Source organism: Bufo gargarizans, chromosome 6 (genome assembly GCF_014858855.1).
Source record: "Bufo gargarizans isolate SCDJY-AF-19 chromosome 6, ASM1485885v1, whole genome shotgun sequence".
Classification (NCBI taxonomy): Eukaryota; Metazoa; Chordata; class Amphibia; order Anura; family Bufonidae; genus Bufo; species Bufo gargarizans.
The window spans coordinates 379,808,033-379,825,214 of record NC_058085.1 but is presented as its reverse complement, the minus strand read 5'-3'; the positions used below and the strand labels follow the sequence as shown (position 1 = coordinate 379,825,214).

Genomic DNA, 17,182 nt, shown 5'->3' with positions numbered 1-17,182 from the left:
TAACCGTTTGAAATGAAAAACTCAATATAATAGGGTACCCAAAGAAATCAATGGGGGACCACGACCAATAAATAGATGGAGGTTTGTTGACTTGGTTCTAACACTGTTGGGTCTGAAGTTACTTCAAGATAGGACATAAGACATGAAGTTTTATTATGGACAGACCGTTTAATTACATTTTAGAGAGTTTATCTCTGCTTTAATTCTGGAACTTTTTTTATTAGTATTCATATACTTTATGTGTAATAACAACCAAAATGTTTCCTACTTACAGAACTGGGTGCTTCAAACACTGTCGAACTCCAATGCAACCAAGAGGTAAGAGAAAAGACCCCACAGAAGTCCCATGATGTCCACTTTACCAAGTCTTTCCGCTATTTGTGTTCTAAGATGAGGGCCACTAAACAAAGTCCTCATTTCTGTGTAATATATGGTTATCTTACAGGAAAAAATTATTTTTGATTTTCCAATGTTAGGGCAAAACCCGCACCTCTATGATTGTCGGGGTCCTAATTTGAAGTTTTCTTTATGAGTGCTCAGAGATCTGACACAGACAGAGTTTCTAAATCAAATTCTCTCCTTTATTCCATGCAAGTAGTGGCGTATCGCCAATAGCGGCAGACCACGTGATCGCTACGGGGCCCGTGAGGTTGGGGGGCCCAGCAGGGCTAAATGGCCCCGCCCCCTCACTTTCTAGTCCTATGGCTTACAAGCCGGTTTAAACAGCAGCAGAGGAAGGGAGCATCAATGTCGTACTAAGGGGGGGAGGGCCATGGGGGGGCGGCCCGCCCTGGGTGCCGACTCTCAGTGGGGTGCCAGAAGCAATGAGCGCTTCCATCAAAATAGATGGAAGCGCTCATTGCTGGAGTGCTGGAAGCTGCGGTCCTGTCACTCACCGCTCAGCTCCCCGCGCTCCTCCCCTCCTTCAGGCCGGCGGTGCACAGAATGGTGAAGCAGGGAGATTTATCACCGCTCCACCATTCAGCCTGCAGGCACAGATCGCGCTGCCGGCCTGTGTGGGCGGGGCCTGCAGCACAAAAATCTGCATAAGCTCCGCCCACACCGTGCTGCAGAGCCATCTGTGTCTGCTGGGAAGAGAGGACTGTGAGCTTCAGGAACGGGACAAGGTGAGTAGGTACTGTGTTTTTTTGTTGTTTTTTTTATACAGAGGGGGCACAGAGGACTTTATTACTATGGAGGGAGCACAGAGGGCATTACTACTATGGAGGAGGCACAGGGGGCATTACTAATGTGAAGGGGCACAATGGTCATTTCTACTATGGAAGGGGCACAGAGGGCATTACTACAATGAAGGGGGCACAGAGGGCATTATTACTGTGAAGGGGGCACAGTGGGCATTATTACTGTGAAGGGGGCACAGTGGGCTCTGTTACTGTGAAGGGGGCACAATGGGGATTTCTACTATGGAGAGGGCATTACTAGCACAGTGGGCATTACTACTATTAAGGGGGCAAAATGGGCATTATTACTGTGAAGGAGGCACAACGGGCATTATTATTATTATAAATGGGGCACAATGAGGATTATTACTATGAAGGGGACACTATGGGGATTATTACTATGAAGGGGGCACAATGGGGATTATTACTGTGAAGGGGGCACAATGGGGATTATTACTGTGAAGGGGCACAATGGGGATTATTACTGTGAAGGGGGCACAAAGAGGGCATTACAACTGTGAAAGAGGCACAGAGAGGGCATAACTACTGTGAGGTGGGCACAATGTGGGCATAACTACTGTAAGAGGGCACAATGTGGGCAAAACTACTGTAAGGGGACACACATCTGTACAAAACTACTGTGAAGGTTGTACAATGAGGGCAATACTACTGTGAGGGGGTACCATAACACACCTGGCCATGGAACAGCTGAGAAGCCAATTGTCCCATTACTTTGGGTCCCTTAACAAGTGGGAGGCACATATGCAAACTGTTGTAATTCCTGCACCGTTCACCTGATTTGGATGTAAATACCCTCAAATTACAGCTGACAGTCTTCAGGTAAAGCACATCTTGTTCGTTTCATTTCAAATCCATTGTGGTGGTGTATAGAGCCAAAAATGTTACAATTGTGTCAATGTCCCAATATTTATGGACCTGACTGTATATACACATTTGTCTATGGGGGACAGTCTGTGTCTGTAGTAGGGTTGCTGCTATTAGAGCCATACAGCAAACCTCCTGCCCCATGCGTATTTATATATACAGTGAGGAACAGAAGTATTTGAACACCCTGCGATTTTGCAAGTTCTCCCACTAAGGCCTCATGCACACGACCGTTCCATTTTTTGCGGCCCGCAAACCATGGATCCGCAAAAAACTGAAGCCGCCTGTGTGCCTTCCACAATTTGCGGAACGGAACAGGCAGCCCATTGTAAAAATGCCTATTCTTGTCCGCAAAACGGACAAGAATAGGACATGCTATATTTTTTTGCGGGGCCTCGGAACGGAGCAACGGATGCGGACAGCACATCTTTTGCGGCCCCAATGAAGTGATGCGGACCCGAAAAACGGTCGTGTGCATAAGGCCTTAGACAAATAAATTATTAAAAAATCATACAATGTGATTTCCTGAATTTTATTTTTTTATTCTGTCTCAGAGTGGGAATGCACCTACAATGTGAATTTCAGGATCTCCATGATTTCTAAGTGGGAGAACTTGAAAAACGCGAGTGTGAAGGTACACTAAAACAGATCAAGGACCCACAGAGAACTTTATTACAAGTGTAATAAAAGGAAATGACAGTATGCAGGTGGGCAATATGCAGAGACCCACGCTGGTGCAAGCACCAGCAGAACAGACAGCAACAGAACTGGAACCCATGCAAATACCGGACAGGGAACAGATAACAAGACGAACAGGGACCAGCACAGAAGCAGATGCCTGGACCTAAAGCGGGATGGAAGCATGGCGGTCTCAGGCAGAGCTGCACACAGACTAGAGCTGCACACAGACTAGAGCTGCACACAGACTAGAGATTCCCCCTCTGGGGAAGCCAGGTACCCTCTCACGAAGGCAGGACAAAAGTGGGATAGGAATAGACCAGAAAGGAACTACAGGCAGACAAAAACAGACAGGGATCAGAAGCAGTAGGCACTGCCAGGTTATCAGATGCAGTTGCGCACTGCTAGGCGAAACAAGGAACTGACAAGGATAACATCATACAGGGCAGGTACAGATCAGACAAGGACATAACATCAAACACAGGTACAGGAAAAAAGACAAGACAATAACAACAAGCACCAATGCAATACCAGGCGACACCACACTGAAGGGTATGTGGTAAAACCCCCTGGGTCAGCAGCAAGGGGCTACACCTAGACAGACACAAGAAAGACTGACCTCAAGGCCCACAGCTCACAGCTAGAAATAGCTGGATAACGAGGGCACCTGATAATAACCCCATCAGAACAGAAGTACAGAACACAAAACACACAGGCTGCAGTACAGGACATTGCCCCTGGCAACCAGTATACACGGAGACCACCGCAGCCAGTACGCCGGAGCACAAACAACCCGTGTAACACAGACAAACAGAGAAGCATCACGGGGAGAGCAAACATTTACAGGCATCAGTTCACAGAAGACACCACAGCCAGCAAACAGCCCCAAGCAACCAGCCTGCACAGGTGGCAGCCTGCAGCCAGTACACGAGAGGGCCGGCAGCCAGCCTACACGGACACAACTGTCACAGTGAACCGCACTGTGGCAATTGAGAATTATATCTGATCTTAAGGTGTCCATGCACATGAGATAGAACAAATAATGTTGTATAATTGATTGTGCAAGGCTGAACCTGATGGACTTGTGATAAAATTCTTGATTTATTGAACACTTGAACTGTATTTCCTGAAATCTCTTCATTTGGGTCGTGCCAAGCCTGCACTTTTTATGCAAACTGTCTGTATTTTTGTGTCTGTTCCAAGCTTATTTCAGTGTCCTGTAGAGATGCAAAGTCCATAATAAAGCATAAGGAATTCTTGAGAAAAGGTGACCTCATCTAATGGAAATCACCTTAGGAACTTTAAATTATAATTGTTCTTTTGACCTTGAGATTATTATGAGGAAGTCCTTATTGACTACCCTGGTGTCCATCAATCCTGAAAGATCATACAGGCCCCTCATGTGTGGAAAGGTGTGTATGCAGACCCCACTACTGTTCCACATCCTGGGTATTATCCAGGAGCCCAAAAACAACTCTAATATCTCCAATTGGAGACATCTGAGATCTGTGGCCATAGTATGCAAAGTAGGAGCTTCCTACCTCTTTTTTGGGGAATGAGAGCTTGCCCAAATTGTTGCTGTACTGTATAGGGAGAAAGGGATGACCAGATGACACTTCCACCACTTCACAAATCATGAGGGCAGCGAATTTTAGAGAAGGATTGTCTTAATTGTCTTATTTCGTGTATATCAAGCTTTGAAACCAATTCATTTTCACCATTTAAATGGATGTTACAGCAAATACATATCTTTATACTAAAAATTCTATGTTACACTAATTGACAAAAAATGCACCAAGAAGGAAACGTTGGAACAGAATGAAATTTTCTATGTGTGAAAGTAATAATAATAAATGGAAGTGATCACAATATTAGAGGAAAAGGAGAAGTTTATTGGGGGAAATTGCACAATTGAAAGGAGGCTCTGGACCTCTAGCCTGGATACAAGATGAGATACGGCCTCTAGCCTCGAAACAAGATGAGATACGGCCTCTAGCCTCGAAACAAGATGAGATACAGCCTCTAGCCTTGAAACAAGATGGGATACAGCCTCTAACTTTGATACCAGATGAGATACAGTCTCTAGCTTCGATACAAGTTGAGATACGGCCTTTAGCCTGTATAAAAAAATGAGATACGGCCTCTAGCTCCAAATACTAGATGAGATATGACCTCTAGCCTGCATACAAGATGAGATACGACCTCTAGCCTGGATACAAGATGAGATAAGGCCTCTAGCCCCGGATACAAGATGAGATATGACCTTTAGCCTGGATACAAGATGAGATACGACCTCTAGCCTGGATACAAGATGAGATACGGCCTCTAGCCTGGATACAAGATGAGATACAGCCTCTAGCCTGGATACAAGATGAGATACAGCCTCTAGCCTGGATACAAGATGAGATACAGCCTCTAGCCTGGATACAAGATGAGATACGGCCTCTAGCCCCAGATACAATATATGACCTCTAGCCAGGATATAAGATGAGATACTACCTCTAGCCTGGATATAAGATGAGATACGGCCTCTAGCCTGGATATAAGATGAGATACGGCCTCTAGCCTGGATACAAGATAAGATACTACCTCTAGCATGGATACAAGATTACATATGACCTCTAGCCTGAATACAAGATGAGATGTAGCCTCTAACCTGGATACAAGATGAGAAACGGCCTCTAGCCTGGATATAAGATGAGATATGGCCTCTGGCCTAGGTATACGATGAAATACGGTTGGGCATGGAAGCATGCAGGTTCCGTATGGTATCCTGTGGCACATTTGCCCATAGGTTGCTGAAGCTGGAATTACAGCAGGTCCCTTAAATGCTGAATTGGTAATAAATCTGGTGACCAGGCAGCCAAGGAAGTGTTTTAATATGGTGGAGACATTCCTGGAAAACCCTTTGTGTGTGCTGGTGCGCATTATCCTGCTGAAAAATGTCAGTTGGAAGCCCTGCCATGAGAGGAACACTTTTGGTAGCAGGATGTCCCCCCTCCTGGGCACGCCACTGTTAATCACCAAAGACAATAAGGTTCTAGTCTGGAGCTTTCCAAGCTTCTTGTTCACGACACGGCTGCAAAAGAAGGTGGCGGTGGCTGGCTGATAATAGCAGGACACATAATGGGAGCCATGACACCACATTTCCTTCTGCTAAGCTCCTGGAAATGGCCTGGGAAGAGATAGGGGTGTGTAATGAAGGGGCCATGGTGGACATTAAAACTGCGTGATCTACCCATGCTGTCCGTGGATCAAACGATCCTCTCTACTGGTGGTCTGTCTGGGCCATCTGGAGCCTGTTCACTGTGTGTCCATGCCCTTACATAACCACTCTTCCTAAAACCTCCTAACAGCTAGGTCAGAACGGCCAAGATGGCGGGCAGTTCATTGAAACGACCATCCTCCTTCTCTCAGTCCATCGATGCCCCCCTCTCAAAGTCTGTCTACTGGGCAAAATGTCTTCAAGTGCATTGTAGAGGCATATCTAGCAGTCGATGATCTCTCACCAAGAGGTACACTACCCAAAAGTAGCCTCTGAGAGCTTTTTTATAGTGCAACGGTGGAAGCACTTGTACGCCCTCTTGTGGTAATACCCAGTGTCTAATGAATTTGTCATGATTTTCAGGATCTCTGCTTGCTCTCATTCAACAGAAACCTTCATTGGAACTAAAGTGGATAAAACCTGTTCTGGCCTCCTGGTTATGTGATGGGCGCCCAGGCGCACTGATCGGCACAGTTCTCAGCGCTGTATCATTTGGAGCACCTGTGTGAACCATGCCCCCTTCCTGCGTATTATATATATACGTAGTATTTAGGATGCTAAGACATACAGCTGTTAAATACATCTTATATCATTTTGTGGAATCACATTTTAACCCAAATTTTTGAAGAAAAATAAAATTCGAGTTTTCTCTTCAGCGTCATGTAGCCTGGGGGCGCTAGCTCCTGTTTCCTGAGCCAAAATAGCTCCACCCTTGCCGTAAATGGGTTCCAGCGGACTGATGCTTCTCTCCTGTAGAAACGTGTAATGGGAGCTAATTTTTTGAAGAAGCAGGTGTGCTCAGTGCCAGAGGGGATGTACAAGTTCACGCAGCTTGGTGGTTTAACCCTTTCCTGGCAAGACAATTTTTTTGTAAAAAATTAAAAAAAAAATAGCCAACTTTTGACTGAACACGGGAAATATAAACTCTGCATCGCGTGTCGTGTTAGATTAAGATTCCTGGTGAACCTTGTGATCAGAGAGGAAAACGGGATGCCTGGTGTGCTGTGCTCTACTGAACCCTACGTAGCGTGGGACAGACAGGTCAGGAACTGCTCCCGGGCTCTAGACTATCGATGACAGCTCGGTTTGATCCATGTCCACCATTCCTGCGCATAGACAACATAAAAGATTATATCCTGTCCTGGTCTCCTAGTGCAGGCAGAGGGGAGGGCTCCTGCTGCCGCTGGAAGCCTAACAGACAGGTGTGACCTAAAGTTTCTGCAACAGATAGGGGGGGAGTATGACAGATTTCCTAGGACACATATGAATTATTTAGCTATTACTTTCTGCAATATAAGACAGGATAAATTCACAGGACAGGAAGAGATTGGAGGAGGATTTGCTGGATTTTATACGTTTTTGTGTTTTTTCAAATTGAGTTTGGGGCAGTATTGCAGTAACTGTCCTTATCACTATTTTTTATGGGCTCCCCCTACAATACACAGAAACGTTATACGTTCTGAAGAGAAACCAGAGTATATTTACACAGAAAAGTTAGCCAAACCCGGCAGTGCCCGTCACTTTGAATTTCCCAGCCTGGCCCCATTGTTCTCAGGGAAGCGGCTCAGGCAGGGTGCCGAGTGTCCCTAAAGACACCAATCCTGTATGGAGAAATGGATATGCAAAGAGGTATCTCCCAAGGAAGAGAGCCGTCTCTCCAGCGCCACCTATTGGAAGTGGCTCCCTATGAGTCATGATCCCACTTTCCAACACACTTTGGGATTAGACAAGGGAATATAGCTGGACATTGACTCATAGGGAGCCACTTCCAATAGGTGGCGCTGGAGAGACGGTTCTCTTTCATGGGAGTTAGTTCTCTTTGCATTCTCACGGAAAGTAAGTTGCCACCAGAGGTGTCTAGCAGTGGCTTAGTCCTCTCTCTGCATTGAGGACACATGCATTCTCAGCCAGACTGAGTATGCATGTGAATGGGGGCCTCAGGAAGAACCCATGTTTCTGTGTTATTACCCGCATTTCATCTTTTTTACTTATTTATTTTTTATTTTTTGTATTTTGACAGGGATGGAGCCGCCAAGCTTAACATTTACTATGAAGAAATGAACTACAAAAGCATTGAGGAATCTGCAACCCTTAATGTGAGTGGACAGAAAGTCTACAAAAAAAATAAAAATTTGAGAGCGCATGGCGGCCGGATGTCAGCTGTGAGAAGCGAGTCTCTGCTTTGCTCCTAGGAGAAGGTATTTCTGCAGACAGAGCACCTGGCAGAGCTCGTATGGCAGCACACAATACCAGGGAGGGGCATTACCATACCCCCTCTGTGCACATGGCAGTGTCGTGTGCATGAGCTGTAGAGATAAGAAAAACAAAATCACACAAAAAAAAAAAAAAAAATCTGCCAGTTAAAACCAGATAGCGGCACAGTTTTTATTTTCTGATTGTAGATTTTTTAAATTCTATTTTCAGAACATGATTATGGGGGCGGCCACGTTGCCTGGGCCGTATTCAAGAGTTTAGAGATATCTTTTACGGCAGCCTCATGGGCCATAGAAACAATGGACGGGAGGGGACCCCATTGACTTCTATGGTGGAGTTTTCTAGGCACTGGCGCAGAGGTCAGGAGGGAGTAGATAAGCTGTGATATTACCTATCGTGAACGATGAATCACGTGTTATCTATATATAGAGGTGATAGCTGTCATTGTAATCCTGTCTGTGATGATAATGTGATGACTGCTGAAAAGTGATCTGTAGAGACTAAGAAATGGCACCTATTATTAGGCTTAGTGGCCAGTATGAAAACTGCTGGATTTTACATTATATTAGGCCTCTTTCACACTAACGTATGGCTATTTCAGTGTTTTGCAGTCCGTTTTTCACAGATCCGTTGTTCCGTTTTTTTGTTTCCGTTGTGTTTCCGTTCTGTTGTTCCGTTCTGTTTTTCCGTATGGCATATACAGTATACAGTAATTACATAGAAAAAATTGGGCTGGGCATAACATTTTCAATAGATGGTTCAGAAAAAACGGAACGGATACGGAAGACATACGGATGCATTTCCGTATGTGTTCCTTTTTTTGGCGGACCCATTGACTTGAAGGGAGCCACGGAACGTGATTTGCGGGCAATAATAGGACATGTTCTATCTTTCAACGGAACGGAAAAATTGAAATATAGAAACTGAATGCATACAGAGTACATTCGGTTTTTTTTGCGGAACCATTGAAATAAATGGTTCCGTATACGGACCGTATACGGAACGCAAAAAACGGACAGCAAAACGGAAACAAAAAACGGTAGTGTGAAAGAGGCCTAAAGGTGATATCTGTTATTGTAATCATGCCTGTAATGATAAGGAGATGACTGCTGAAAAGTGATCTGTACAGGCGAAGAAGTAGCGCCTATTATTAAGCTTAGTGGCCAGTGTGAAAACTGCAGGATGTTGAGTTTTTTCTTTTTTTTTTTGTTAAATAGATACTGACATGGAAAATAAATTAAAAAAATAATCAAAATTTCTTTAAATATAAAACATGGCTTAAACAATGTAATTTTCTGAAGTCACATTCCCTTTAAGTCTGTGTTATCTTGATATCCTGCACAGATTACAGATGCTGGGAACCACCAATTGCACTGCCCATTGAGGTTGTCACCCAGCTTTCTACAAGACCACAATGGCATGTGCATGTGTGTTTTTTATGCAGAATCACTACCACTACCTCCCTTAGCCTTACTGCTCTGTTTGTGTCAGTCTTCACTGTAAGTCTGGGATTCTATTCTTGAGCCAGGAGACCCAGTATGAACACTGTTTAACTCGCCTCCAGATAGGAGAACGTTTTACACTTATATACAGGAAAGTAAATGTTAGAGGTCGCTTGTGGCGGAAGCACTGGCTTTGTGTACACACAATAGTAAGTGGAGGTACTTTCTGAATGTGGTCCTCCTCCTTCTTCCTCCTCTTCCATCACTGAAAACAAAATCTAATAAAAGGACAAAGTAAAGTCGTCTATGGAATGCATGAAGGTCCTGGACGCCCCAGTGCTAAACTTTTAACTATGTCCCACAAATGTAATTGAGAGCCCTGTAGACAGTGAGGGCCCCATAAACATCAGAGCTCAGGTGTGCCACTGCAAAAAGCCTCTGGTAATAGGCAGCGTGTTCTCTGCAGACAGAAAAGTTTATGTTTGCACTTTGAAGTTTTGAAAAATTCTCCTGTTCCTATCTGGAATGGAAACCATCAACAAGCAGGGTAGATGCTGTTAATGGATCCGATTTTTATTATTTTTATTAGGTGCACGATAAAGTGATTCTGGGTACAAGGTGAGTCTGACGGGATAATATACACCTCAATACTTCGTGCAGCCCTCATTATTAAAGGGGTTGTTCACCCCAGACTCATGGTTGTAATCATATTTAGCCAATCCATGGCACTGGATTGCGACACCATCGCAGGCTCTGCAGGTTCCAGGTCTTCACGCACCAACATCTAGTTTGATGCCAGGTGACATGACTGCTGCGACCAGTCATTGGCGGCACCAGTTACGTGACCTGGCATCACAACAGATGTTTATGTGGGCAGACCTGGAACCTACAGAACTGGTGGGGCAGCCATGAAGCCAGAACCCAGTGACATGACACATGGGTGACACGTGACTGTTGTGGCCAGTCATTGGCTGGAGGGGTCACGTAGCTCAGCGTCGAACAGGATGTTGATGCAGGGAGACCTGGAACCTACAGAGGCAATGGGGCAGCGATGGAGCCAGGTTCAGGCTGTAGAAAAGGTCCCCAGGGGTGAACAACCCCCTTTAAAGAGGTATTCCACATGATAGGTGATAAATGTTTGATCGCTGGGGGGACCACTGCATAAGAACTGAAAAATTCACACTCTCAGCCATGAGAAGTGGTGGTCTAAACATCTTCAGGTTGCTGATTTGTAAGACAGAATGTGGTCACTAGTTGACAAAGTTGAAAAGAATGCAGAGACATGGTGCCGTGACTCACATAGACATGAGTTGGGTTTCCAGAAATTCAGCTTTTGGTAGTACTTGTATGGAGAGCCAAGTACTAAGTGCTCAAGTAGTAGGTGGAAGGTCTCAAGAAGTCATGTACTGTAAGAGGAGGGTGGTGGAAAGCAGAGTAGGTGGAAGGTCTCCAGAAGCCATCAGGTGAAGAAGGTGGGTGGTGGAAAGAAGCGTCTCCTCCAAGAGTCAAGAGCAGATAAATGTTTCAGTGTCACAAAGGGTAGGGCTGCTACCATGCATGGTCATCACATTGCATAATTTCTAGGTTCAACGTCCAGGTCTTCGAAGGACCATTTAGTTGATACAATTGTGCCTACAAGTTCAGTGTTAGAATTGCTGGTCGCACATGCCTGCTGAGCTCTCCATTGTAGTCTCTGAGTAATGGATGGGGGTTTGTCCGAGATCAGTTTTGAATGTCTCATTCGGTGAGGATATGTCATGAATGTCTTTCACGAAAAAAAGACTTCAAACCTACGTAGTACATTATAATAACCAGTTAAATGTACACTGTTCATTACATAGGACCTTGTCATCCATGCACGCTGGTATAATTATGGGTTATGATGAGCTGCACTTCCTGGTCGGGACGTCAAACTATTTGCATAACCTTATTGCACAGGAGGAAGGGACAAAATTATGGAAGGGTAAACACTGGGACAGGCGGAGGATTGGTTTGGACTGATGACATTGACTATGATTTGCATGCAGCAGGTCGGATAACCTGTTCTCCTTGAACCTGGGAAGTGACTGCCCATAACCCATTATCTAGGCATTGATCTGCTGCTGTTTTTCCGCACCCGTCTCTTTCTCTCCTTCTCTCTAGAGATCTGGTTTATTAAACACCAATATACATGGGGAAAAGACAACACCATCCGGACATTACCCCAAGATAAGTTACACAAAAAAGACCAATCCGGATAGAAAATAATAAATACCTTTATTCATACATAATTCATAAAATACAGCCTAAAATCAGTTGGTGGTGCAGACGCACATAAGGCAGTGAAATGCCCTCACGGGAGATAACAAACAGTATAAGTGCCAAAATATAGGTCGGTCATACATAAATAGGGTATAAAGCCACCACATAAAGTTTCACAAGATCATCACATAAAGTGCCAAGTGCCTCACCACGAATGGATAGATAATCCCGACCTCTTAGAGCCTTACCTGGTCACATAGGTATACCTACAAGTAATATCTGTATCTCCCACGTCCTGACTTCATCAGGGGGTAGTGAACTACCCCCTGATGAAGCATTGAGCGAAATGCACGTCTTGACGCGGGAGATACAGATTTTACTTGTAAGTATACCTATGTCACCATGTGGGGATCTAGGAGGTCGGGATTATCTATCCATTCGTGGTGAGGCACTTGGCACTTTATGTGATGATCTTGTGAAACTTTATGTGGTGGCTTTATACCCTATTTATGTATGACCAACCTATATTTTGGCACATATACTGTTTGTTATCTCCTGTGATGGCATTTTACTGCCTTATGTGCGTCTGCACCACCAACTGATTTTAAGCTGTATTTTATGAATTATGTATGAATAAAGGTATTTATTATTTTCTATCCGGATTGGCCTTTTTTGTGGAACAGATCTGGTTCATTGCAAACTACTTTACCAAGAAGGTTTGCCATGTAGGTACCTAGAAAAGTGTCACCCAGGTTCAATGGCATCTCCTGCCTCCTGTAGAACCAGGTCTCTGATGATGCACGGTAATAAAAGTAAAAGAAATTGCTGCAGAAGTTTTTAACCCCTAATTTCAATGTCCTGAAAACAACATAAAAAGAATATCCTTCTGAGATACAATGAGATCTGGGTTGTCTCGCGTTGACCTTGACCTGACATCAATAGGTTTTTGGTCTACTGTTAGGTTCTCCTTTTTATTCAACATCTCTGCAACCACAAGATCTTTAAGTTGCATCCTCTTACTCATGTGACGGCCTCGAGATCTGCATGTGACAAGGATTTCCGGCAGACTCAACTGATCCTAGCTCAAACCACTCCACCTATAGTGAAGATCCTTTAGCTTGGCACATTAGGGTGCAGAAACTAGTGCCATGCCAGAGTAATAGGCATTGAGTTGATATTACGACTAGGTGAGTGGGTGGTGGGTTTTGGGAAATTCTTAGTGGTTCATTGTGACCTTCAGCGCTGCACATATTACACATACATGTATACCGATGTAGGGCAGGCACTCAGTCTTGGTGCTTACTCATGCTAGCTTTTCCCCCACCCTATGACATGTGAGCCCACCATCTGCCCCTTGCTTCCCAATGTCTAGAGGATGGAAGGACAATAAGACCAGGTCCTACCTCCTTTGTTGCTTAGAGTTATTTGTATGTTCATCCATGGCAATAGAGGATGGGGCACAGTTGAGGCCCTTTCCTTATGTAATAGCTTTGCCTCGGGCTATTGTGCCACATGCATGTTCAAGCTTCTACATACAGACACATGATCTCAACCTTGAAGGATTATTACATTATCCTACTCCCATCCCACCTGGTGAAGAATGGCTGAAGACTTGACAACCACTGCTCTGAGCATGTATTTTACTAACAATGATTGTCACCACCTCTCCCCCACAATGTCGTCAGGAACAGGAAAACAAAGTCCAGGCCAGCATTATGGGCGTAGGACCTGGGCATCATTTGTCTTTGCTTAAGAGGGCCCCACCGATGTCCTGCCTGTGACCACTAATAATATTAATTATACAGTATAGCCATATTATTCAGATATAGTGCACTTGTATTAGAAGATTTTATGTATGAAATGGCTATATGGTGGCTGTATGCTGGTCTTACTTGAGCATTATATGGAGGTATTTACTTATGCATAGTGTGACGCTGCATCTTTGTATACTACGTTAGCACTGTATAGCGTTTTCATCAAGGGGGTCGTCTCACTTCAGCAAGTGGCATTTATCATGTAGAGAAAGTTAATGCAAGCCACTTACTAGTGTACTGTTATTATCCATATTGCTTCCTGTGCTGGCTGGATTCATTTTTCCATCACATTATACACTGCTTGTTTCCATGGTTACAGACCACACTCAAATCTATCAGTGGTGGTCGTGTTTGCACACTATAGGAAAAAGCATCAGCCTCTCTGGTGGCCGGGACCATGGGAGCTCACATAGGCCAGTTCTTTTTCCTATATTGTGCAAGCACGGCCACCGATGCTGGATTGCAGGGTGGTCTGTAACCATGGAAACGAGCAGTGTATAATGTGATGGAAAAATAAATCCAGCCACCAAAGGAAGCAATATGGATGACAGTATATTAGTAAGTTGCTTGTTTTAACTTTCTCTACATGATAAATGCCACTTACTGAAGTGAGAGGACCCCTTTAAGGCATCAGTACAGAAGTGTTATTTGGCTACCATACTGTAGATGCTGATTTTCACAGATGGGGTTCTGTCGGACCATGATATGGATTCTGCACCGGACTGGCAAAGAAGCCCACAATCAGGCTATTGAGTGTGCTGCATGTCATACAACGTTCTGACCTTGGCTGGCATCAGGACCTGTGTGCAGACCGGGGCCTCGAGAGATGAGTAAAGAGGGGCAAGTGAATATTGTGGGTTGAGGTTTTATCTGAACCAGGCTCTGATTATATGGGGGGGGGGGTGGTAATTTAGTGGTTTAGTCTGGAGTAGGAATCCATTTAGGGTTCTGGTCTGGGGGCTGAATTAATTTTGAGTTATGATCTGGAGTCTGAACTAATTTAAGGAGCTGGTTCCGGATCTGAATTTATCTAGGGGTTTGCTCTGGTGTTGTCACGGACGTTCCCGTGACAGGTGCCAGGAGATCAGTAAGACTGGCAACACGTGGTTTGATCTGATAGGTTCCTTGTGGATCAATTTGTGTCTGTGTTGTTTCTGGTAATAGCCACACTTCTTGCCTCAGGTGTTGCTTATGTGGTCATTTAACCAATTTATTGTGGCTTCTCCCACCATGCTGTGCAGTTTATAGCTTCAGTCTTGTTGTGGATTGTTGGTGTGTGGATCTCTGAAAGTTCCTATGCTTCCATAGCCATTTGAAGTTAAGTGTCTCCTTCCCCTGTTGTTTAATGTTGGGGTTTTATTGTGTTGTTCTTTTCCCTGCCATCTGTGTTTAGGCCTGAGGGAGACTCCTGTTCGTCCTACCGTTTGGAGGAACAGGTTGTCTCTCGTCCTGACATTAGTACCAGGGTCCTACAGGGTGAGTTAGGACTTTAGGTTCCTGTGTATGAACTCACCTACCTCTGGGGTCAGTTCATACTTGCAGTCAGTCAGGACTTTGATTAGGGTTTCTCTAGGAGGTGACCTGCTCCTTTCCCTAGTTACCAGGCCTTTTTCCCTCACCCTTTCCCTCCTAAGTTCTTTTCAATACATGTATTTATCAGTAAATGTATTTCACTTGTTTCATCCTTGTCCCTCTGTTTTAAAAGAAAATTAATTTGCAGGGATTCCCTAATGTTAGAAAGTACAGTATGTCTATGTGTCCACTGTAAAACAATACACCAATGAGGATCCTAACAGAAAATACCTGAAAGGACACAATCCAACATTAGGATGACTTTGGTCCTAGCAGGGGACCTTCTCTATAACTGTACAGCAATAGGCACTTGCCTATTCTGCCTAAATGATAAGTAGAAACCTGTTGTATACCTGAACTCACATAGACACAAAATTATCTCAAGGTACAAAACTTACAAGAAGCGTCTTAAAACGATCCTTTATCGGGGAAGAAAGTTTCATTTTCTTGTTTAAATAAAGAGCTTTCAAAATTCTGTTAATCATTATCAGTCAGTTCACAGAGGACTGTGGACATCAATGAGGTCATTTAGCAGAAGCAAATAAAAGAAAATTCTGACCTGAGAACCTGTCAAGATGACATGAAATAGATGTCTCTTAACACAAATATGTGAGATTTGTCCTCAAATTCTGCCTGGGGCAGTCCAAGTGGGGCAGTTACTAACCCTATACAACCTAGTCATTGAATACAGTCTGTCTGTCCTTAAAAAAGACTTAAGAACTGGAGCAGCTGGTGAGGCCACGGGGTACAGAACATATTACATGATAGTTAGGAACATCCGATAATCCTTCACCTGTAGTCCTGAAGATCCCAGATGATCAGAATGTTCCTCTACGGTTCCTATACCAGGAGTATACATCCGGTGCAAGAAAAACTTGACTCCAAATTTATCCTTTTATTTTTTAAATGATGGCTCAAATTATTGTCCTATAATTTTCTAAATGTTAACCAACCACGGTCAAAAACCTACATGTGTCAATGAACTGCTCCAAATTGCAAATCTGCCTCACATTCTGAAATATTAATGACTCTCTTCTTTCCTTCTACTCAGATGGTAATGCTTTTATCCTTGATGGGAAGCCAGTGGAGTCTTTGGTTCGGCTCTTCAGTCCTTTCGGTGGTGGAGATGATGGAGTTGGTCTTTGATGTCATCGCCATTGGCTCGATCATCCTTGCTCATCGTTACTTCACCCAAAGTAACAGGTCCGTGGAAGAGACAGAAGGAGTGCCGACACCCGACCCCTACTATGGACATATGGAACGGCAAAGCACCCAGATGCCGCACAATGTCCCCTCACACAGCCAAATGAGAGTCGTAGCTGATATCACTCCTCCACCGACCTACGATAGCCTCGACCTTAGGTCTGTGGGAGGAGAATCATCTCGTAATTCCAGCCTTCGTAGTCATGGTTCCTATGTTAGAGAGGCTGCATGGAGGGATGAATAAGACAAGATAAGAACAAGATGGTAGAAATAGAATCGAATCAGTCTATAAAAGAGCGGGGGAAGTGGAGAACCAAGGTTATTAGGACGTGGGAAATTATAGTGACAGTGACCACACTTCTACAGCTTGACCTCATTTATCTTTGTGTTCATCAATTTGATTAAAACAAATTTCATGTTAAAATGTTCATTGCCTGCCAGTAAACTGAAGATGATTAAAAAAAAGCACAAAGCTGAGCAGCCAAGTATGGAAAGCAGGGTTGAGAGTTGTATAAAATGTATTTTTGTGGGAACTAAAAGTAAATTTACTGCATTATCTTAAAGGGAGTAAATCAATCTGAAAAACATTATTTAATAATAAAATAAAATAATTATTTTATTCAAAAATATCAGTAATATATGTGACTATGTGCAACTTTGTAATATATCTTATCATGGAAAAGAGCT

The 17,182-nt window shown here is 44.0% G+C and overlaps 1 protein-coding gene across 2 annotated transcripts in view; it reads left to right on the top strand.

Annotated features, from left to right (window-relative positions):
- Window positions 1-17,122, top strand: part of SCNN1A (sodium channel epithelial 1 subunit alpha) — a 98,597-nt gene extending 81,475 nt beyond the window's left edge. For both annotated transcript variants that reach the window (XM_044297669.1, XM_044297668.1), the window contains exons 11-13: window positions 275-318; window positions 8,030-8,105; window positions 16,344-17,122. In XM_044297669.1, the coding sequence (XP_044153604.1) occupies window positions 275-318; window positions 8,030-8,105; window positions 16,344-16,739 (516 nt within the window). In that variant the 3' untranslated portion in view covers window positions 16,740-17,122. The remainder of the gene's footprint in view (window positions 1-274; window positions 319-8,029; window positions 8,106-16,343) is intronic.
- Window positions 17,123-17,182: the final 60 nt, after the last annotated feature.